The following is a 24,868-nucleotide window of genomic DNA, read 5'->3' as shown; positions in this document are numbered from 1 at the left end:
ACATGAGTTTTGTGTTCAACAACAAAAATTCCGTGTTCAGTATCGTGAACGTTTTGTTTTAACCAAGAAGAAAAAAAGAATTATTCATCAAGAAGAAAATCTCATATTCACCCGCTACGGGTGAAATCCTGCATTAAGACAAAAGTCACTAGCCTCAAAATTGAAAATCAAAGCACAAGGGAGGATGGGTTGGTAAGGAAAGAATAGAACTTTATCTGTGCATGTCAAGGATCATGTGAGAGAATGGTTTTTGAAGTAATTAGTAGAAGTGACAGAGAAAGATGTGTTTGAGGAGACACAAGGGTGAAATATGCCTTCTGATTTTTCTCTCTAATGCTCACTACTTGTGTCTCCTCCAAATTTTGCTGAAAACGAATAAATCATAGGAAAGGAAGAGCATAGAACAGGAAGCTCAATTTAATTTCAAATTGTGGGCCTGCTCAAAAATTTTCACATGCAGATGAGCACGTGTTTATAGGACAAAATTTTCTTATTGTTTCTCAAGGAGCTGAAAACAGATAATTGAGCGGAAACCATAAAAATCAATTGAATAGATTGAATGATTGATAACCATCTACTTCCAGTTTTATTGTTGAACATGGAAAAATGGAGAAAGAGTGTCAAGCTCGGCACGTTTTTTTGCTGCTCTTCTGAAGGGCTTCCGATTTCGCCACCATAAGCATTCAATCCCACTGCTAAAACTATTACTATGATCCGTAATTGAAAGCATCTTTTGCCTTGGACTAGGCTCAGCTTCTCTCAGTTTCTTTGTATGTTTAGGAGGTGTTTTAGGCTCTACAAACTTGACACTAATTGATCTGTCAAGGCAATAAAGGGAAAAAAGTTACTAAAGATGAAAAGATATATATATATATATATATATTGAAACAGATATTATGGTCCAAACAGATGAAGAAATATAATTTCTTCTCTCCCTCAAATTTTATGAAAAAAATCGACTCATAATTTATCACCAACAGAATAAAAGACAATCTGGCAAGATTTTATCACTCCCAGCACTTTCCTCCCAATAATAATCATTTAAAGAGAAATTTTCATTCTATCATATGTTCTTTAAATGCTCGTTTGGAAGAGATTATTCCATAAACCATCATCAAACATGCATTTTCAGCTCTGTATTTTGTGCGTACTTACTAAATTACATTCCCAAAGCCAAAATAAGTCCTCAAGCAAACAGCAAAATACAATATATATGCAATTACAATTTACATGCAAGGAATTTTTTCTTAACTTAAAGCTTACCTATCAAGATCAACTGAAGGTGTTGCAGACAAGTCTTGTTGTTGAGGCTTACAAGCAGGACAGATGTAGACCTTTGGTGTGGAAACTAAGTTAATGCAATCAAAATGGTACCACTCATCACATTGATCACAAGCAATCATTTTTCTCTGATCATATGGCTTTCGACAAATACAATAAAGCATACTTCGTTCTCGTAGTAACTGCACCAACCAAACACTGGCTGATCAATGAAATGCCAAGGCAAATATTTTTCTTTTTCCTTTTTCAAGTAACACAAAGATAAATAGTTTTTTGTGTGTGTGTGTGTGTGTGTGTTTGTGGGGGGTGGGGGGGTTGGGGGGGTGTTATCTCTGTACCTTAATTTCCTTCTCCAAGTAAAAAGGCAAATTTTCACCTTCCATGATAAGTTCAAAAACTTTATCTAAACTAAGAACTCCAGAATCAGTTGCAACCTGTATATAAAACAAAAGAGCCAATGAGAGAGAGTGAGAGAGCAAGAGAGAGTGAGTATGAGAAATTTATAGACCTTCCTGGCACGTTCTGCCCACTGCAAGCCAATACGCTTCACTTCCGTAAGTCTTTGCCTATAGTAATCTTCAGGTGGAATGCTCATAGAAAGACCCTGCCACACATTCTTGATTTAGTTCATCATCTATATCACAGTATAGCAAAATTGCTTTTGTCAAGAAATAAAATTTTAAATCAAGTTCTGTCAAACAAATACAAATTTCAAAGAGAGATTTTCTAAATCCCAGAAAGTGTCTTCTCTGTCCAGCTCACTTTTGAGGAAGGTTAATTAATGCACTGACACTTCGGGTCATATTTGTTCTTTCAAAGATCTTCAAATCAATTAGTGCTGCAACCTTCTTTACAAGGAGTAATTAATATTGAACTCTTGAATTATGGGAAGGGCCTATTTAGAACAGATGTAATTGGATTAAAAAGCACCCCAAGTGGAAATAAGCCAATAATAAAAATGCAGCCCTTCAACAAAAAAGTATTTGTAACCAAATTTCAGTCTTACAGCAACATTGTCTTCAACAAATTCTTCTCAACAAACTGAAAACCCAGATAACCTAAGTAATACCACAGCAACCCAATGATATCTTATAGCAATACTCGAGCATCTATAATAGATGGATTGCTAAACAATTACTGAGAGCTATAGAAGAACTAAGAGTGAAAAAAGGATTTGCCTGGATTGACTGCCCATACCAACCACCTCTAGTATCTAACTGTACCTCCGACACCTTATAAGGGGTTGTAACTGGTCCTCACTACTTACCCAAAAAGGGAAGATAGTCCTCACAAACCCAAATCAATCATTATTCCCCAACCCTGGCCAAGCCTCCTCTCCACTTTCTATATGTTTTTGTTTATGTTTCTTCCCTAAAAAAAAGAATTTTTAGTCCCTTCATAGAATTAGAGACACAAAGCAGAAGGCAGTAGACATGCAACACATCATGAATTTTGTAGGGGCAACATAGGCATTAAATCATATTAGGTTCTTGTGGAAATGGTTTTCTGTCTTTTTTCATCTGTCTTTATTTAGTATTTCTCAAGAACTGACAAATATTGATTTAAATAATCAATGGATACTCTTGGAAGATGCTATCCCCATGCAAACCATCCCACTCGTATAACTACCCCAAGTGAGAAAGTGCTAGAGAATTCAAAAGCAAATAATCCATATTAAGAATGTAGAATAGTCCCAAAAGACAAGTAAACAAGTACTAATAGTTGATAAAACACACCTCTTTCAAATGCTGCTGAATCTGTTGGATCGTGGGCTTTTGTAAACCCCCTAATAACCTATTGACTTTGAATCTCCAAGAGTATCTTGTTAATGCCAGCTCAAGGCTGTGATTAGCTTGATGATCATAAAGACCTGCCACTTCAATGGCCTGTGCAATAAAACAATTTCCAATAAGGAAGAATGTACAAATATGTGGCTAAATAACAGTTAACACTAAAAGATAACAGTTTTATTAGATTGGAAGCTATATTACATTTTTTGCTAACTAACAAAATTCATAGCACTAAAATGTTAAAGCCAATTATGCACTAAGGAAATGTGTCAAATCCAGCAGAGAGAAATCAATCCAGGTTCTCAATAAAAAGAGTACAATACAACAACCAAATGCTTCTACAGCATAATATACCAACAGTAAATAATGCTAGCCTTGGCAAGTACCTTAAGAGCAGTAGTTAATTTTTCAGAGACCACACCGAGATCTTTATCAAAATAAGCTAAAGCAAAATTGACTATTTCTGTCAAGAAAGTTCTGCATGCCTGAGCTTGATCCACAAACTGTTCCAATACATCTCTTTCCTCAATCCTGTATAGAGCATCAGCAGTTATCAATAAAACAAAACATTCACGTGCAGGAATTTGATAACCCATCATATAATATTCAATAAAAACCCAATCAAAAGCACATGCCAAATTCAGTGAACCATTTATTTTTGCCACTGTCAAATACCCATAGTAGTTATGTAAGTGCAATTAGATAAGCATGAGGTAAAACAATCCATGAGCCTAACAAGAGAGGCAAAAACCAAAAGTACACAACCAGAAGAAAACCAAAAGGCAAACATAAGGTGGACCAGGCTAGCCATCCTTCGTTAACATATGAATCACTTGAAGAAGAAGAGAAGATACCCAGTTTACAGGGCACACCCTCAAGCTCGGTTGTGGTTGCTAACCAACCTGCTCAGTTTTAGGAGTACCTTGAAATCAAGCTAACGTAGAAGTCTATTAGCGAAAATTCATGTCATATGTAGTAGCAGCAATTCCAATCCTGAAAGGGTATTGTTATTAAACAGGCTGGTGACAAACTGCTAGACATCAGTGTCTGTCATAGAATTTCACAACCCAAGGTCTCAGCCATCCCACTTCTCTGATTGCTCAGCCACACTACATAGTTCTCTAGCCTTAGCTGCTAGCACTGAATCAGTTTGAATAGAAAAGAATCTCCATCCAAAACCCAGATCAGTTCTTGCTATTCCTACTACTGCCACCTTAGTTTTAGAATCAAATGATCCAGCACAGTTAAACCGTTTATAATGTGGGGGAGGAAAAGTAAAAAAGCAAAAGAATTTAAATCACACAGCAAGGAAGAAGACTATAATTTATATCATGCGCATTCAGCATCATAAGAAATTCCAAAAATCTTCTAAAGATGCATCAGTTTTGCCAATTTTTTTAACAAGGGGAAAAAAAATCAAGTATTACCTAATAATTTATGAAATTAGAAAAATTACAGAAATTGAAAAGTAGTTCTCATCAATAGTGCAACATATTACCACAAAGAAAAGTCTTTAGCATCAGATAGAAGTTCAACAAGCATTTGTAATTCAGGAAGCTTCCCTCCAAATCTCTGTACCAAGCAAAGATGTGAGACAGAGCATACAAGCTTCTTATGGAAAACACATTGAAGAAATAAAGGAATACCATAGACCGCCTTTATTTTGAAAAATTGATCCACCCTCCAAAATTTGGCAATAACAACATATATACACTTCGGCATGATTTGAATCTATTGTCGTTGGTCCTAGGCACCGAAAATGATAGCTGTTCATATGAAAGATATCTAGAACATGTGAAACCAGAACATAAAAAATAAAGCAAAGAAAACAAAAAGTTGTGAAAGGTAGAAGTAGAACAACAATTAAATTTTTCGGGATGTTCATTAGCAGATTAATTGGTAGGCAAGGGAAAAAAGAGGGGCAGGGAGGAATCTACAGAACAATGGTGAAGTCTTGAAGCTTAAAATTCCTCAAATAAAGATCAGATGACTACAGGATAAAATTGAGATTGGAATAACAACCTACTATGCAGATGATATATTATTGACTGGTTTCTCAACCTTGATAAACAGATTAAAAAAGTGAAACACCAACAAAGTAGAAAATACCTTACCAGTACTTGCATGTAGAACAAGTAAGAAGCGCCAGGTCATCATTATCAGTGGAGCAGCAGACACATAAGTTTCTGGTTTTACAGGGGCATGACATGTCATATATATACAAAGATCTATCTAGAGTCTGCTTTATCTGTACAATGATATTATTAAACGGACATTTTGAGTTGTGACTAAACAAGTGAAGCTGCCAAAGGCTTTGCAACACAGGTTAGAAAGATAATTTCTTGTGAACACAAAATCAAAAGCAACAAATCCTTTCAGCCATATTGTGAGTCTAATGAAAGTAAGGAAGCACTAAAATCAAAAAATATATATATATATATTTTGATAATAAAATAAAAAATAAATAAAAATAAAACAATAAGATGGGAAATGATGACATCATTCCCCAGAATTATAGTTAGTAGAAACCCAGAGCATCAAATCCTTTCAGCCACATCGTGAGACTAATCAATGAAAGTAAGGAACAATAAAATCAAAAAGAAATATAAGACAATAAGATGGGAAAAACAAGAGACAATTCTTAAATGGACAAATGTCTATGGATATTATTTACCTGAGAGAAGCATAACAAGAGACAATTCTTTAAGTACTTGAAAGGTTTGTCATTTCTTCCAACTTGAAGGAGACATTGTGTCTCATCCTGAATCGATCCACTGGAGAGCTATTTGTAATGCAGATTAAGCCGAGTCTGGGTAAGTGACTTCATCAATGTGCAGAAAAAGAGCTTCAAGTTTACCTTAGTGTAGAGGGCCCATCAAAGGAATTTATTTAAGGTTCCACAAAAAATTTGCTAGACTGCCCATGAAGCTTGAGATGCTTACAGCTCATAACCTTCTGCAGAATTCAGAAGTGGGTTAACCTATTAAATGCTTATTTTCATTTTCTGACTATCCTTTCTACTTGCATAAGACTAACTTGAAATTGGAGCTTTCCTGTTAATGCTTGTCTTGTAATCTAATGGAAAAAAGTGTGACTCATAACTACTTTGAAGATTTAGTTTGAGCTTTAAAGAATTGGCTATAAAATGCAGATAGAGGATCCTAAAGGATAGGAAGATCATTTTAAACTCGAAAACTTAAGGAATAAAAGAGTTATAACAGCGACTACAATTGCTATCCCAACAATAATGAAGTCATGGCCCTGCCATCCTCACCATATCAAATGTTCCTAATTAATAAAGAAAGAACAAAAATATGAAAGACCTGTGCTTTTAGATTATATTTTTGAAAATTAGCTTTTCAACCAATTAAATACGAACTATATCCAGAGATACAACCAAAGGCATTAAAATGCACAGCCATTTTAATTTTTGGTTAGCATCTTAAATGACTAGCTAACCCAGAAAACTATTATATAGACCATTTAGGTGTGATGCTGTAATGCAAATCATTTACAATTTATCTCAAACAATCTTGTACACAGCCAAACAAATTCGAAGTACCTTCTAAAATTCAAAATGATACACATTTTCTACAAAAGTCAGGATTCTATGCAATTGATGTACATAAATTTTTTAATTAAGAAACCAATCAAGTCCAAACGAAAAAATAAAACTAGGAAACAACTGCAAGATTTTTCCTCACCACGGTAAGGTCACATGCTAAACTGAGCAGAAATTATGCATCTCAATTTGACAAATCAGATCAAAAAACACAAAATCATACAAATGAAAACAAGACTAAACTCACATCCAAGGAAATCTGGGGCTTACCAGTGACTTTAACCGCAACCATCCCAGTCAACTGCATTAACCGAAAAAAGATCAATTAAACAAAAATGAAAATAATTATCTTACAAATAATATTTTTTTTAAATATGATACCCATCGCCATTGGGTAAAAGACGCAAATGAAACAATGGTACTAAAAAGGGAAACATACCTTGGCATGAATGCAAAAGAAATGACAGAGGAGAAACAGTTTCAATGTAATTTTTCGATTGAGGCATATTCCTTCAGAGCTCATCAAAATGTCCTTGGTTTCATCAAAAATCTTCCGAGCAGCAACAGCGAAAAAATCATGGTGGTTGGGCCAACTAGCCAACTCATGCAGGACCTAGATGTGTCATGAGGAGACTGATATTCTTCTTCTTCTGCTTCCAAATCATCAGATCCATAAAATGGCAACTCGCTCCAGTAATCAACATCATCATGTCCAGCAGTTAGAAGGGGTAAGTTAGGTATACCATATTCTTGAGGAGGACGGATGCTCTCTACGTGGACCCCCCACCTTGTGGCTTTTATTGGTGGCTCTGCATGCCCACGGGTTTCATATGTAATCTCAACATAATTCTGGTCAGTTGGATTTGAGTGATTCAAATAATCTTGCAGAAGACCACGAGATATAGTTTCAAAAAGTAGAAGATTATTATAAATTGCAAATGAGGTCGAACCCCCAACTTTACAACCATTGATGGAAATGTAAAAATAGCACGAACAGTTGACGACGGAAATTGTTCCAAAAGCAAAATAGAGAGTCAATTGTGAACAGTTGCGACCAACCCAGAACAATATGGAATTACTTTCAACACTTTGATGATTGAACCATGGAATCTCAGTTCCCGATACCCAAAGCGTACACCATTCAGAAATATAATTGGAGAACTGTGATATGTCCCCATCTTCAGATTCGGATTCAGATTGAGCACCCTCAGTTTCAGATGGGAAGTAATCGGTGAACTGTGGATCCATTAATTCATTGCTTCTTGCACTACCACATACTCCATTCGGTAAAATCCCCATAATTTCTATTACCTGCATTGCAATTACAAAATTCAACATTTTTCATTTACCAAATCTCGTAAAGCATTTAGAGAAAGTAACAAAAATTGTTTCTTTATAACTAAAAGAAAGAGAGAGACCTGATACAATAGCGATTCATAATCCAACAACGGGCAATGTTGTGCATAAATCGTATCTATCGATAGTGGAAGTCCTTGAACTTCGCGAAGGTGCGTGCAACAATCAATATTAAGTTTATATAATCTAGGAAATCTGCTAATGCTTTCGGGGATGGTAATAATATTGGTATCACCTAGATCTATCTCTTTCAATGCGGGGAAGTAATCTGGCTTCATCAAAAGATCTAATTCAATTATGCTTTTACAGCCGCCGAGATACAGGTATTTCATTTTCAGAAACCCATAACCGGAGGAGCTATCAAAAGAATTGCATGTCGGTCTCAATTTGGCAGTAGGAGTCAACAACTCCCGAAGCTGTTGCAATTTATAAATGCCATCTGGAAGATCCCGAAGGTTATCGCAATGCTCAAGGGTTAATTCCTTCAGAACTTCAAGAGATGTCAACATGAGGTTGTTTGGAAGATTTTGAAGTTTTGTGCAATAATTAAGATTCCACCTTTTAAGCTTATGAAGAAATTGACCGGACTCGTGAATCTTAAATAAATTTCTACAAAAAGAAAGGTCCAATGTCTCTAAGTTTGGGGTGCATAAATCAGGTAATTTGGTTATAAATTCACAGTGACTGAGATTGAGATGTTTCATATTTTCTAACTGGAACTCCTGTAGAAAAATAAATAAATAACTTCAACAAACTTTAGAATATAAATTTAATAAAAACTTAATTAAAAAAATATTAGTAATTGTACCTGCTTGCAAAACTTTTCCAACCCAATGCGACTATATGGCATATCGAGCCTAACAAGTTGTCGAGGACAATATTTGGATGGCAAGCGAAAAGGATATTTAGGCCAACTGAGAATCCTTATCCCGTCGGGAAGATATTGAATTGCTTCACAAATATTTATGTTATCAACAAGAAGTATCTTGAGATTTTCCATCCTTTTGAAAACATCAGGGTGTAGTTGCACATTTACCGGTTCAGGTGAATGCAACATTATACCTCGAATTTTGTCTGACCCCTAATTGGATAAAGCATCAAGTGAACCATAATTAACAATAGAATTTACCAAAAACAAAAAGTATAAAAATTTTGAAAATTTCAGCATAAATGATACTAATAAACTTCATATTTTATACAATGTTAAAAAGAAAAAATATATGACTTTTACCTAGTGAAAGTTTTTTCTTTTTTGAAAAAATAGAAGAAAAAGAACTTATACCTTATTCCCCTTTAGTACTTCACGAGCATCTTTATAATACCATAACCTGCTACGTTCATGAATATGTGAAGATTCTTGTCGAACAACTTCCCTACCCATTTTTTGTATCAGGTCATGCATTGACAACAATTTACCATCATGACACACAGTAATGAGACATTTATTAACAAGTCTTGGAATATAATAATCTGCACATAAATCACAAGCATTTAATATATCTACAACATCATCCTTGGTCCATCCCTTGAAGAAACATGCAATATCAAGGAAAATATCTTGTTCGATTCCCTCCAATCTATCATAACTTACTTTAAGTACTTGTTGAATGTCTTTATTGGGAATTCGGTTATACTTTTCTAATGTACTTTCCCATTCATGTTTAGCTCTTCCAAGCAAATCACGAGCTATTATTTTAACAGCAAGCGGAAGGCCTTGGGCATACTGTATAAATTGGTTTGTAAGTTCAGAATATTCTTTATTAGGTTTCTTTCCAAGGAAGGCATACTTTACAAAGAGTTGAAGAGCTTCATGTTTGTCTAATTCCTCGACCTTATAAGTTGTATATCCAGGAGTAGCTAACAATTGTGGATCTACTGTTGTTGTTATAATAACTCTACTTCCTGAAGTAAACCAATTACAATCTCCAAGCAATTTTTCTATTCTTTCCAATGTATCCACATCATCAAGAATTAAAAGAAACTTTTTACCACGAAGTCTATTTTTTATCAAATTGATTCCTTTTGATGTGCTGTGAATTTTCAAATTTTTATCCCTTGAAATCTCTTTAAGAAGTTGACCTTGTAGTTTGATAATGCCATCCTTCGTCTCCAAAGTTTCTCTAACATTCTCTAAAAAACTGCTTCCATCAAAATGATTAGCAATTCTGTTATAAACTGCTTTTGCAATTGTAGTCTTACCTATTCCGGGAAGGCCATGAATCACTACCATGCGAACTTCATTTAACTCCATACTTAAACACGATTCTACGGCCTTGGCACGAGGTTTTACTCCAACAAGGCAATTGCCAACAAATAACGGCGTGCATTCTGGTATATCTTCAACAATTGTTTCGATAAATTTAGCTTCATTGTCCCTGCAAACCATAAAGTAAAAGAAACATTTAATGAGTTGGATTAGTTGCAAATATTAATATGAAATGAACTAAACTCAAGATGCCTAGTTCTGTACCTTACTACTTATACTTTAAGAGATTATAAATTAAATTAAATGACATATAATTCAAATATTTGAGCAGTATCTTTAAATTTTGTTCATTCCTTTTTGCTAGGAAATTAATTGTACACATTTTAGCAAGTAACTGAGTTGGAACAGTTGCAAATTTTAATATGAAATGAACTAAATTCAAGGTGCTTAGTTCTGTGCCTTACTACTTACACTTAATATATTAATAATTAAAGTAAATGACATCAAATCAAAAATTTTAGCAGTATCATTAAATTTTGTACTATATCACGAAATTTTGAGAAATATAAAGGATATGGTAGTAGAAATAGTAACATGTTTTTGCTTGTTCTACATTTGATTATGACCCGACTCTACCAAGTCAAACCTCCACCCAACGTATTTTATGACCCATATTATATTGTATACTAATGTTATATTAGATTTTCGATATTATACATAAAAGAACTAATGACATTACTCATCATGAATTGCACTTTTCAAATATAAATATTTTCAGTGACAGGTTGACCACTAACGTTATAGCACCCCCCCCCCCCCCCCCCCCCCACAACACAAGTTCATCATTTAGATTTTATTATAAATTATTTACTCTTTTTTTGCCTAATATATTATATTTTATTCTTCAAGCTCTCTATATATTTATTTCTTCTTATAGATGATTTAACTTTATTTAATGTTTCATGCATAAAAAATGTATGCCTTTTATTTTTTTTTTTCATTTGTGGATTTATTGGATTAGAAGATTATTATATTTATTTACTAGACTGTAAAATTAATAATTTACATATTGATGTGTTCATTATTCCTATTAGGATAAGAAGAATAGTAACTACAAAATCTGAATATCCAACTAGGTTGGCACCTACATACATCTATCATTTGTAATTCTCAATCTATTTGTACATATCAAATAACTTTATGTCAAATATAAATATATACATATACATATATATATATATATATATAAACTTTTCAGTGTTTTCACATACATTTTCAACCATTGCCAAATGTCCATTTTATAAAATAAATAAAAAATTCAAATTACAAAATATATATTTATAATGCATAACTTAGCACAACCACCTAAGTATTCTACTAGTCAAGTGGTTTAAATATTTGAGCAGTATCTTTAAATTTTGTACATTCTTTTTTGCTAGGAAATTAATTATAGACATTATAGCAAGTAAACTGAGTTGGACTAGTTGCAAATTTTAATATGAAATGAACTAAATTCAAGATATTTAGTTCTGTGACTTACTACTTACACTTAATATATTATTAATTAAAGTAAATGACATCTAATCAAATATTTTAGCAGTATCATTAAATTTTGTACTATATCACGAAATGTTGAGAAAAATAAAGGATATTTCGTAGTAGAAATAGTAACATGTTTTTGCTTGTTCTATACTTGATCATGACAAGACTCTACTAAGTCAGCAAACCTCGACCCAACATATTTGTACTCTCTATTAGATAATTTATGATTTAATTTTTTTTATTGACCCATATTATATTGTATACTAAGATTATATTAGATTTTAGATATTGCACATAAAAGAACTGATGACGTTACTCATCATGATTTGCAATTTTCAAATATAAATATTTTCACTTTCTCAATATATATATATATATATATATATTCAGTGACAGATTGACTACTAACATTAAGTGTTTTTTTTTTTTTTTTTTTCCAGTAAGTTTATTGTGGGGATCATTCGGTCAATAGGCCCATAGGATTCAGAATTGGTTGAGGATTGTTGGGCCAGTGGCCCATCCGAGGTCGTGCACCCGTCCGAGGACGCCATCCTCCTCGGCAGTATGCGTCCGAGGACGATCGCGTCCGAAGACGATCAGGACGTGGTATCACCACGATCAGACCTCAGAAGTAGGTCATCTCAAGGGGTAGAGTAGCCGACTAAAGATGAAAGAGATAAGGCCAACAAATATCTGAAACTATAGCTGCCTCCGCATTAATGACCTCTCAACCAACTCTCTGGCTGCATGTGGAGGTGATACCTGAGCAGCAGGAAAGCAGCCTTACAGCTGCCCATAGGAAGTTCCAGGAGGCGCCAGATGGGACAGAAAGAAATCCCCCGGGCACAATCTACACGTGTTCGGTGAAGATGGATCGCGAAGGGGAGTATATAAACTAAAAGAGGAACATGAAGAAGGGGATCGAGAAAAAAAGGAGAACACACACAAAACTGAAGAGAAAGAAGGAAGAAGAGAGGGAGAGAGAGTAACACTAGGGATTTAAGAAAAGGCGTTGATTATACCAACAAAAGAGAAGGAAAACATGGTATGGGCTTGAAAGAAAATTTTGGAGGTAGATACCACCGTTAATCTAGCTCTTTACACCCACGCTCTACAAATCATATTGTCTGGGCCTTTTACGTACGAACCCAATACTGTTTAGGTTCGTCACCAAATCGTGTCCTTACATTTATCATATAGATTTTATCATAAATTATTTACTCCTTTTTTTGCCTAACATATTGGATTTTATTCTTCAAGCTCTCTATATATTTATTTCTTCTTTATAAATGATTTAAGTTTATTTATGTTTCATGCATAAAAAAATGTACGCATTTTATTTTCTTCATTTGAGGATTTATTTGATTAGAAAATTGTTATATTTAATTACAAGACGGTTAAATTAATGATTTATATATTACAAAAAATTTTATTTTTAACTATTATAATTGTTCTTTTATTTTTAAGGAAATATACGAAAAAAATTGTAGATGATTTAACTTTATTTAATGGTGCATGCATAAAAAATTTATGCATTTTAATTTCTTCCTTTGTGAAAATTGTGGATTAGAAGATTATTAGATTTAGTTGCCAGAATGTAAAATTAATGATTTATATATTTCTAAAAAAATTTACTTTTTAGTATTTTATTGTTATTTTTTTATGTAAAAAATAAGAAAGAAAGATGTTAAAAAATAAGTTCAACTTCTTTTTCCTACTTGAAAATATATGGATACCAGATTGATCCGATGCATCAAAAACCATAAAAATGTTATAGGAATAGAAACATGTTTTAGTTTGATCGATGCTTTACCCGTATCCGATTTGACCCCTTACTCGTCAGACCTGGGTTTGCTAGGTCTAAATTAACTTTTAAGATAAAATAATTCGATTTCTAACACTAATGTTCACAGCCTAACTACCTTAATTCTAGAGTATTAGATCCAAACAGCAGAGTTGGAAGGGGTTTAATTCATCCCTTATATTCTTATTAAATAGAATATGTTTTATTTTTTACTTTTTATGGGAGGTCTTTGGGATTTTTGAGAAAAATTAAACGACCACTTCTTTCATGTCAGAGTGTCAGACAACTATTGAATAATCCAATATTAAAGATAAAAGTTATTAATAGATGAAAAGTTACGTAATTTATTAAAAAAAAAAAAATTTGATTACCACAAATTATGTAATGTCAATGTAAGTTATAATTTACTTTTTTTTTTTTTTTTTTTGGTTGCTTGTTTTCAATTAACATTTTTTAACAGAGTATTAGAGTTTTTTTTTTTTTAAGGAAAATACTTACTGCTTTTTTATTACACAATGAAAGCCAAATTATAACATATCTTTTTGGGTTGCATCTGCAATACAATCCAGTACTTCTTCAGTTCTTCTAACCACACTATTTCATTTTCCACATATTGCGCATGACGTGCAAGTATATGAGCTACATTGCTACACTTAAGTTTCCGTGGTGGGAATTAATATATGCATTCTTAAAGGCTAAATCACAATACAATTAGAGACGTTATTATGAGTTAGGGTGCTACATTTTTATTTATTTATTAGTAAGTTAGAATGTTACATGTGAATACTACATATGTCAGTCTTACAATTAAGTGGGTGATATAACCATTTGAATAAAATAAACACTAAAACAGGTGATTTAAATATCAAAATAAAACATAAAAATTAAATTTCTTTTAAGTGTACAAGTACAATTTATTTTTTAATTTTTAATTTGGAATTAATTCTTTTTGGATAACTTTATTATTGCAAGTATCAGAAACAATTTAACCACTAGAGTTCAAATCCACCTCTTCATAAAGAGATAAGGAGTTATTAAAAAAGTAAAAAAGTTTTTATTGATCATTGTAATTAGATATATTATATATAAGGATAAATATACAAAATTATACATTTTATGAGCAATTCATTACAAGTTATTATAATAATAGTAATTTATTTACTTAGATACAAGTTCTAAAATTATGTAATAATAATTCATTTAGTTATTGTTTCTCAAAAAAAATATATAAAGAAAATTTATGACTAAAACTGTGCAACACATGAGACTTTCATTAGTAATATAAGACGTTAAAAGATTAAATTTGAATATAAAAAATTCCAAAAAAATCATTAGAATACTTAAAAATTAAATTAACTTAGAGAAATATTAACAATATGATCTTTGTGGGGCGCAAATGATTTATGGGTCAGGCCCCTCTACCCAGGGAGAGTCCAAAGGCCCAGGCCGAGGAGGATTATGGCCCAAGTTCAACGAAATAGCCTTTGGGTACCGCCGAGGGTAGTTCAGTCCTCGGCAGACCCACAGTACCTCCAAAGGGAAGGGTAAAAACGGTATAGGACTGGAACATGGAAGAAAGATCTAAAATATCCAGGGAAAGCTGCTGTTATTGCCATTTAATGTTCTGAACCCGACAGAGCCGCATTCTTTGGCTTTTACAACCATCCCCAACGACTTTGGGTATGGGCTGATGGGACAAGTATCAGTCTTGGAAAAGTTGACCCTATACGTGGACGAAGGACAATGAACGCAAGGAGATATAAAAGGAAAGATAAGTAAACTAGAGAAGGGGTTGGGAAAAATGGCCAGAAACCAGAGCCTCCCAGCCCACCTCTAGGAAAAAGACTCCAGGGGTGTAGGAAAACTGAAACTGGTACGAACACCGTGAAAAACCCACCGCCTATCAACCAAGGCCTAGCCTTCCAAACCCACGCTCTACAAATGATATTGTTAGGGGCCTTTTCACGTGCGAACCCGACACTGTCACGGTCCGCCACGAATCGCGTCCTTACAATTGGCGCCGTCTGTGGGAAAGGCTTGTGTGTTGGTATAGGAAGTGGGTCGATAGAGCTTCTTCGTTATATCTAACAGTCGGTTATAGAGTTCTAGTATAAAGTTCTGTTAGAGACTATGTTTCTTGATTAGGGGTTTGGTTGGGGAGCCAACTCCCTTAAAGCCAAGGTCCCCTGTAAAGAGTAAACTAGGTACCTTGTAACGTTAACCGTATGGATAAACTCTAGGGGCTTGGCCGAGGAGCTAACTCCCCTAAAGCCAAGATCCCACACAATGAGAAAACTAGGTTTTGGACAGAACCAAGGCATTGCATGGTCCACGGACCCAGGCCTCAGGGGAAACCAACTACCTGGATGTGGAAAACTAGGTTTTGGACAGAACTAAGGCATTGCATGGTCCTCGGACCCAAGCCTCAGGGGAAACCAACTACCTGGATGTAATGAAAACTAGGTTTTGGACAGAACCAAGGCATTGCAAAGTCCTCGGACTCAAGCCTGTGGGGAAACCAATTACTTGGATGAGGAACCAACTATTTAAAGAAAAAACTATGGCCCGTAAACCTCGAAATCCCTCCGAAGAGAACTCCGCGTTAGCAGACGAGTTAATACCTTGATGGCGCGGATTCCTCGGTCTACCCTCGGATCCCCAGTATCAAAGGGGTTGATGCGATACGGCGCAACATATTACCCCAAAAGCACAACCAAAGTCCCTCGCTACTTAGCTACCCTTTCAGACGAATTATTTAGAGATTATCGTTCTCGGACATTGGTCTAGCATGCATCGCGTAGTACTCAGCGCTTATCCCGGTTAGTTCCAAGAATTTAATTTATTGAAAGTTACCATTGTTATACTTGATAATATTTGTGAGTTTAAATTAGTAGGAACCCGTGTTAAAGCATTTTTTCTGCCTGGAATATCCTTAAGGGCAAGCTTGCATTTAATATTCATGCATAAAGTAGTTGTTACGGAGAAGAAAGATATGTATGGAGAAATAGACACATATTTTATTAAGACAAAGGAACAGTACAGTGTACAATGAAAAGCTGAAACAAGCTTACACTGAAGCTGACTACATAAGTAAAGGAAAATACAAGCGAGTGGAGAGAAGGCCGTGGGAACAGCTCAGAGGAGAGGTTGGCTACTGCGCCAAGTTATTGTCTAAGGAAACCATTTCTCGACACCTCTGCATGCCCATAACTCAGGCAGCCAAAGAACCTGACCTCAGGCTAACACCATCTACAGAAAAGGTGCTAGGAGCTTGAGGTTGGGAAGCCCCCACAAAAATTTGCCTGCCACAAGGTAGACAGTGCTGATGGTGGAAATTCCTTCTTTGGACATACCGAAAAACTGGCATGACCAGAACCTGCTTCGGATTTCGACTAAAAGAGGGAAGAGGACCCTCTCCCCTATGACGAAATGGAATGCTCCCTTGAACTTGCACCTCCTTGGCCTGTACCTCCCTACTCTGAGTCTCGGGGGGACATGACGCCTTTGTGGCGGAGGGAGCTCCTTTTTCCCAATCTCTGCCTCAAGCATGATGAACTAAGGGAGGAATCTGAAAGATTTGTGTGTGAAAAGGAGCAACTTTCTCTCCTATTTATGTTAAAAGATAAGGTGGTGGCATTTAATTCGCGCAGCGTCCCAAGGAACGCTACAGACAAAACGTCTCTGGCTCGACTTCCAACGTCGTCTGCAACCCTGAGATTAAAGGAGTCTCGAGAAGGTGCACCTCGAACACTGGGACGCCAAAAGGTACCGCGTGATCAAAAGTTATGGAAACACCTCTTAATTTGTGGGCCCAGTAAATTCGCGGCCCAGGCCCGTTCGGCATATGGGCCCAGGAACAGAACCAAGGCCTTGTATGGTCCTCGGACTCAAGCCTATGGGGAAACCAAGTACGAAAAATTATAAAAATTACAAGTTTTTGGGCAGAACCAAGGCCTTGTATGGTCCTCGGACTCAAGCCTATGGGGAAACCAAGTACAAAAAATTATAAAAATTACAAGTTTTTGGGCAGAACCAAGGCCTTGTATGGTCCTCGGACTCAAGTCTATGGGGAAGCCAAGCACGAAAAATTATAAAAATTACAAGTTATTGGACAGAACCAAGGTCTTGCATGGTCCTCGGACTCAAGCCTATGGGAAAACCAAATACTTGGATAAGAAAAGGTTTGACTCTCATAAGAAAGGTTACTTGGTAAAAATGTCAGGTCACTTCATCCACGGCTTAAACACCATAAAATGTTAAGGCCAATAAAGGTGTAAGGAAGGGGGTGGAACGCCCCAGCATTTAGTCATATAAGAGGGCTATTCATTTGGTAGGGGATATGTCCTCGGACGGCTATTTCTCACACGGCATCAAGCCTTCGGTTCTCTCCTCGGCTAGTTCCGGGTGAGTACTATTTTTTTTTACGGGTCGGCCTTATTGTGCCAAGCACTTCTACTAAAGCTATGGCGACATCATTTTATTATCAAATATTTTGGTCTTAGTCGTCATTGATTTAGATGCTATATTATTGTGCCGAACAGCGCTTGCAAATTTATGAAAACATAGAGACATAACATGCGAAATAAGGTAGACAACAATTTTTATTAATATAAAAAAATCATTACAACATACAAAAAGGGGCTCAAACGAGCCTATACAAAATGTAAACTGCCTAAGCAACCATTACATCTGTAGTACAGAAAAGTAAACTGTCAAGCGTCTTTTAAACTCGTCTTCAAAGTTTCTCCAATCTCTGCCTCATTGCTGCTCATACTGAGAGAGAGACTCACTTTAAAAAAGAAAATGAATGAAGAAGAAGGAAATAGTAAGGAAGAAATCAATGACGAAGATGAGGGGGATGAATAAAGAAGATGAAGGACATGAGTAAAAAAGGAGGAGAAGAAGAGAGAGAGATGAAGAGACAAAGAGAGGAACAAAAGATAGAAAAGAAACAGCACCAGGGCGGAACTGGTGCTGGGAAGACAATAAGAAGAGGGAGGGGAAGGGCACCAAGGAGCAAAAGAGGGAGAAGCAGAAGCACTTAGCCCTTGCCTCCGCCCTGACTCCTAACACGCCGGTGCCATATTAGGTACGCTCGTGAGGAGCCGGATGGTAACGATCTTGGGTGTTCTCGACTCAGTCACGTCGAAAGTTTGACGTGACGAGTCCCTGCTTCGGATTTTGACTGAAAGAAGGATGAGGTTGATTTTAAGTCTTCGCCATCCTTGTCCCGATCGAGCCATGATAAGCTTTATCGGAACGTGGCGTTTTTGGGAGGGGTGGGACTTTTGCATCCCTTGTTGTTATGGTAAAGTATTTTACGATTAAGTGTATAAACCGGCGAGTAAACCGAACCTTAAGGGAGGCTAAGTATTCCAGAGTCGCAGGAGGATGAAAAGGGATTTTTGGTAAAAACAATCACCTCCTCCTGTCCTACTTATACAGAGGGCGGAGCGGGGGGCATTTAATAGGTTCAGATCTCCAAAGGAACCAGCAAACCCAAACACGCCGGTTCCGCTTCTCCACCCCATCAAAATAAACCGTCGAATTAAAGTAGTCTCGTAAATAGTGATTATTCAAAGCGCGTTTTGAATACCCCAAGCGATAAGAATGCATCAAGCGCGAAATTAAAAACTGTCTCGTAGACCGGTGCACCTCTTGGGCATATGAAGCGCCGCCAGCATGTTCAATAGGCCGAATGGATTGGGCCGTAGGAAGAAGTTTGGCATCACCAAAACCCCCCTGTCCAGCCCAGAGGTTGGACAGCCGGGTTTTGAGGGGCTAATGTGGGGCGCAAATGATTTATGGGCCAGGCCCCTCTACCCAGGGAGAGTCCAAAGGCCCAGGCCGAGGAGGATTATGGCCCAAGTTCAACGAAATAGCCTTTGGGTACCGCCGAGGGTAGTTCAGTCCTCGGCAGACCCACAGTACCTCCAAAGGGAAGGGTAAAAACGGTATAGGACTGGAACATGGAAGAAAGATCTAAAATATCCAGGGAAAGCTGCTGTTATTGCCATTTAATGTTCTGAACCCGACAGAGCCGCATTCTTTGGCTTTTACAACCATCCCCAACGACTTTGGGTATGGGCTGATGGGACAAGTATCAGTCTTGGAAAAGTTGACCCTATACGTGGACGAAGGACAATGAACGCAAGGAGATATAAAAGGAAAGATAAGTAAACTAGAGAAGGGGTTGGGAAAAATGGCCAGAAACCAGAGCCTCCCAGCCCACCTCTAGGAAAAAGACTCCAGGGGTGTAGGAAAACTGAAACTGGTACGAACACCGTGAAAAACCCACCGCCTATCAACCAAGGCCTAGCCTTCCAAACCCACGCTCTACAAATGATATTGTTAGGAGCCTTTTCACGTGCGAACCCGATACTGTCACGGTCCGCCACGAATCGCGTCCTTACAATCTTATACTCCAAAATTTTAAAAATATTCTATGTATTACTTGATTTTTCAAAGATGTATGATGATTTTTATTTTAAATTAACATAAGAGTATTTTCTATATTAGATTTCATATCTAATTATCAAAGGGTTATTTAATGACCTTAAAAGTATATAACATTGTAAATATTTTTTTTTTTATAAAATAACATACAAAATTCGCCATTGATTAGGAGATATCATTATAATATATCATGTCAAGAATTTCTTTTTTCCTTTGACCACATTAGAAAAGTTAAATGTTATTTTCAATAAAAAGGTTTTGAGTTTAAAGTTGTGAAATTTGAAATTTTGAATATTAAAAATTCGACACATTTATTTGCAGCTCCACCCTCTTAAATATTTGGCCATTTGCATTTCCCCCTTAAGGATATTTAGTAACTTTGTTGTGAAAAAATTATTATAGGAATCAAAAGATAACGTAATGTATAACTAAGTAGAGGGTATTTGTCCATTATCTTTTATGTGTCTGTTTGAAAACAGTTTATTTAGTTAAAATTGAAAAAATTTTGCTAAAACTATAGAAAAAAAAAGTTGAATAGTATAATAGGATTTATGAATAGTATCAAAAAGTGTAATAAAACCCATGAATAATAGTAAAAATAAGCTAAAATTACAAATAAACTGAAAATTTCAGCCCATCCCCAAAAAAACAAATAAAAGGGAAAATTTGGCTTTTATGGTCTTTTGGATTCCTTATCTAGGAGTTTGAGACCTTTATTGCTTCAAGATAAACACACGCACAAACAAACAAAAACAAAAAAACAAAAAACTAGAAACTATGGGTCTATTTGGTAAGAGATTTCTAGTAACATTATTTAAGTTTTGTGGAAATACATGTGGGTGAAAAAGTGTGTGGAAATGCGTGTTATGGTGTTTAAACAACATTTTTCGTTATTTAAACACCGTTACCAAACAGGGCCTATATTATTCATTTTTTTTAATTATTGCTACATCGATCTTTTTATTTAAATATGTTCAAGCATGTAAGATGATATTCAATATATATAAATTTGAATTTTTATAACTTAGATATTTTAACACTATTATTCTATGGTAATTGTTTTACTCTCTTATTTATTCTATGATAATTGTTTTAAAAAGATATTATTTATGATAAATGCAATTTAAGAAGATTCACAATCTTTAAGTTGGTTGCATAATTAATTTATTAATTTTATAATTTTTAATATTTAGATTTCAAGGTACAAGTAAGTTATGGGCAAGCCATCCATACTAATGCATATTTTTAGAGAAAAAAATGTCATAACATCCATAAGTTACTACCCAATCACCCATCCCAAATGTTGAAACTTAAGATTTTGGACCCACAAAAAAGAAGGTGGTATCTGTTAGAACCCCTATAGGTGTATAGATAATAATTGTTGTAATGTTGCATTTATTTAGTTAGTTAATTAGTTAGTTACAATTCTAAGCATGTTAATCACATTTAAAACATGTTGAAATTATTAATGCACATAGGTAGTAATAAGAACATTAAGATAAGGTCATGTGGGTCAATAGAATAATTATATGGTTTTATAAATACCTAATCACATTTCTATTATTGAAGAATAAATTAGCTTATTGCTTAGTGCATTTCCTTTCTCTTTCTTAATATTTCTTTATGGAGAGTGATTATCTCGAATTAAGTCAATTTCTCTACAATTCTTATCCATCCTCATTGGAAACCACTAGGTTCCTTACAATATCTTATTCATCACATACATATAGAATTTCTCTCACATTGTGTGGGCCCAATCCACTTGTGGATAGGACCCACACAATGCGAGAGTTATGGTCGACAATGAATTGGGTTGGCTTGTTTGTACTCAGCCCATGTGCTAGGTGCAATAGGCCGGGTCGAGCAAGTCATTGACCAGTCAAGAATCTAGGTTAAGCAAGCTAAAAAAAAAAAACCTCGGCCCAAGCCCAACCTATGGGCAGTGCCCATTAGACCTTTAGAGGGCTAGGCACGTGGGTCAAGTATAATAGGCTTTTAATGGGCCTTTATTTGGTTTTTAGAGGGCCTTTATTGGCTCAAAAATTTTAAAAAATATTATAATTATACTATACGTCATAAAACCCCTATAAAATAAGGACCAAATAGGCATGTTTTGCATAACTTTTACGGATTAGAATAAATTAGTACATAATGCATCCCTTATTCCCATTAGAATATAAGAATAGTTGTGTAACTATAAAATTTAAAAAGTAATGCTATAAATACAAATTATTTTATAATATTTTTACAAATTGTTGATGTGGTTTTAACATTTTTCAAATAGTTATTGTAAGTGAAAATGTGCAATTAGTGATGGACCCATTTTAGAACTAGTAAGAATTTATCACATCAATAATTTGTAAAAATATTGTAAAATAATTTGTATTTGTAGCATTACTCAAATCTAAATATCCAACTAGGTTGCCCCTTACACACGTCTATCATTTGTAGTTTTCAATCCATTTATAAATATCACATAACTTTATGTCACACACATATATATATATATATATAAACTTGTCACATACATTTTACTACCAATGCCAAATGTCCATAATTTTTTAAAAAAAAAATTTTAACTACAAAATATATATTTATATATAATGCATAACTTAATATAACCACTTAAGTACCTTACTGGTCAAGTGGTCTCAAGAATCTATCCTATCTTATATCATAAATTCCAAACCACCCCCTTTTCCTCCCCAAAAAAAATGCTTATAAATTATTGGCGATGGATAGAGCTAGAGGTGTAGGCTTCTGGGCCACACTAGTGGGCCAAGCGGACACCTATTGACAGAAAAATTAGCTCACAGTCAAATCAATTGTGTTAGTGGGCTACCCACGGGGCCTCAATAGTACCAAATTGGGTCGACTTTTTAGTAACACTTTTTTGACAGAGATATTACATGTATTTGATACATAAAATACTTTTTCTCTAAAATACTCAAAGATTTGATACTGAAAAATAGATATTACCTCCCAATAATGTGATCATAGAATGCAGCCACATAGTTTTAGCTACGAATATTTTCTTAACAAAGTTTAGGAACAAGAAAAGTTGTTCAAGTTTTACTTAATAATTTTGGAGAATACTTTTGTCTCCACCGCTACAAAATAGAATTCTTTCATAATTTGCATGCAGTGGTTATGAGTTATAATAAACCATTAGAAATTTAGGGGGGCATTTGGCAATGTTGTTTGAACAAAAATTTTCGTTGTTAAATAACACAACATGTATTTTCATAACATTTTTTTTACACACATATTTCCACAATATTTAAATAACATTACTAGAACAACGTTACCAAACGGGCTTTAGAATTATGAAGCAACGAAAAGCATAAGACAAGTCATGAATTACATACCCATTCTTATAGTGCCATCCAGACAAACTTCCAACTTCCTTTAAAGCCGTCCTCCAATTCTTCACCTTGTCAATATTATCTTTGAATTTTTCTTCATGTTCTGTCAAGGCCACCCCAAACCCTTTCTTTTGTCCACGTACTTCTGATGGATCCACATTGTAAAAAACAGGTAAAACTAACTGGCCAATATTTTTTTTACACTCGAGAATCTTGATAAGTTCATCCAAACACCAAGAAGAAGAAGCATAGTTCTCAGAGAACACAATGATTGAAACTTTTGATGATTCAATGGTTTTAAGAAGTTCAATTGAAATTTCTCCTCCTCCCTGAAGGTTATTATCAATGAAGGTGTTAAAACCTTTGTCACATAAAGCTTTATGTAAATGGCTTGTAAAACCATTGCGGGTATCTTCACCTCTAAAGCTTAAGAAGACCTCATAGCGCCATCGGTGAGTGGAAGAAGTAGCTGAAAAAGAAGAAGAAGAAGAAGAGGAGAAGGAGGAGATGTCTCCTTTGTTGGTCTGGAAAGCCATTGGTATAAGAAGATTAAGAAGATGTAAAAAAAAGGAGGATAAGATAAAAGACCAAAGATGTGATGAAATGGGAATTATGATAAGAGATGAGTGAAATCGGGCAATTTGAGTCGAGAGCACTGAAATTGAAAGGTTTTGAATCTGTTCGTTTGAGTGGAAAATTGATGATAGAGTGAATTATATTTATAACACGTCTTTGTTTTTCCTAACAAGAAGGTTCCAAGAAGGCAACTAGCAATTAGGAAACACAAAACAGCAGTACAGTTCCATCGTACCACGCGTCATGAGTTTTTACTTTTTTTTTTCCTCTGACAACGCGCAATAGACCTTTATTCAGCATCACCTCAGAAAATTAGAACACTACTTGCCTACTTTTTTACTTTTTATTTTTTATTCTAATTTCGCTTCTTCTTTTTTAACTAATTTTCTTTTTTCGTTTTTGAGTTTTGACCGGAATTAGCAACTCCCGATGCCAATGAAAAATTAAGAACAGGAAGTGAATTTGGCATCCTATTAACTTATTTGCTAAAATTTGAGACAAAAACTCCATATAAAAAAAATAATTAGCTTCTTTTTAAAAATAAAAAGACAATTATATGTTTACAGGTAAGATTTACATTTTAGACTAATTAAATAAATATGTATAGCATTTTACACATTTGCATAATAATGTACAATGTTGTACATATTTATTTAGAGGCAATGTAAATCTTACATAGATTTTTTTTTTTTTTTTGAAAAACAAACACACATACACACAAGAGAGAGGAAAAGCAGTTCTAACACAAATGTTAAAATAAAATTAATTAAAGTAATGAAATAATATACCATAATTTACCACAACTGAAAATAAGGATGTTGTGACATTTTGTTATATCTTAGATATTCTCTTCTCCAATACTCACACTTTCTATTTTTCTATGGTAGGGTATATCTAATTCTTATCATGATATAACAAAATAGCAAAACA

At 34.9% G+C, this 24,868-nt stretch overlaps 2 protein-coding genes across 2 annotated transcripts; both read right to left on the bottom strand.

The window, feature by feature from the left end:
• Nucleotides 1–387: 387 nt before the first annotated feature.
• On the bottom strand, nucleotides 388–5,846 carry LOC115971310. The gene is made up of 8 exons (XM_031091156.1): nucleotides 5,746–5,846; nucleotides 4,570–4,643; nucleotides 3,458–3,602; nucleotides 3,018–3,167; nucleotides 1,790–1,885; nucleotides 1,620–1,715; nucleotides 1,264–1,463; nucleotides 388–818 (listed from the first exon to the last, which is right to left on the bottom strand). Exons 2-8 carry the CDS (start codon nucleotides 4,611–4,613, stop codon nucleotides 587–589), a joined length of 963 nt encoding a protein of 320 aa, XP_030947016.1. The 5' UTR covers nucleotides 4,614–4,643; nucleotides 5,746–5,846; the 3' UTR covers nucleotides 388–586.
• A 1,004-nt stretch (nucleotides 5,847–6,850) lies between these two features.
• LOC115970575 (TMV resistance protein N-like) lies at nucleotides 6,851–23,898 on the bottom strand. Its single transcript, XM_031090185.1, has 6 exons — nucleotides 23,366–23,898; nucleotides 9,272–10,364; nucleotides 8,798–9,070; nucleotides 8,052–8,711; nucleotides 7,228–7,944; nucleotides 6,851–6,934 (listed from the first exon to the last, which is right to left on the bottom strand). Exons 1-6 carry the CDS (start codon nucleotides 23,896–23,898, stop codon nucleotides 6,851–6,853), a joined length of 3,360 nt encoding a protein of 1,119 aa, XP_030946045.1.
• Between the last annotated feature and the right edge of the window lie 970 nt (nucleotides 23,899–24,868).

This window comes from Quercus lobata, chromosome 12 (genome assembly GCF_001633185.2).
Source record: "Quercus lobata isolate SW786 chromosome 12, ValleyOak3.0 Primary Assembly, whole genome shotgun sequence".
NCBI lineage: Eukaryota > Viridiplantae > Streptophyta > Magnoliopsida > Fagales > Fagaceae > Quercus > Quercus lobata.
This window is presented reverse-complemented; position numbering and strand designations above follow the sequence as displayed.

What these genes read in the sequence shown, in the direction of transcription:
- LOC115970575 (XM_031090185.1), bottom strand. Translation starts at nt 23,898, where the DNA reads ATGGCTTTCCAGACCAACAAAGGAGACATCTCCTCCTTCTCCTCTTCT. An exon ending in GGATGGCACTATAAGAATGG is followed by an intron (nt 10,365 to 23,365) that starts GTATGTAATTCA and finishes TATGGTTTGCAG; the next exon opens with GGACAATGAAGCTAAATTTA. An exon ending in AAGTACTAAAGGGGAATAAG is followed by an intron (nt 9,071 to 9,271) that starts GTATAAGTTCTT and finishes TTATCCAATTAG; the next exon opens with GGGTCAGACAAAATTCGAGG.
- LOC115971310 (XM_031091156.1), bottom strand. Translation starts at nt 4,613, where the DNA reads ATGCTTGTTGAACTTCTATCTGATGCTAAAGACTTTTCTTTGTG. An exon ending in ACTTGGAGAAGGAAATTAAG is followed by an intron (nt 1,464 to 1,619) that starts GTACAGAGATAA and finishes TGGTTGGTGCAG; the next exon opens with TTACTACGAGAACGAAGTAT. An exon ending in CCTTCAGTTGATCTTGATAG is followed by an intron (nt 819 to 1,263) that starts GTAAGCTTTAAG and finishes TTGCCTTGACAG; the next exon opens with ATCAATTAGTGTCAAGTTTG.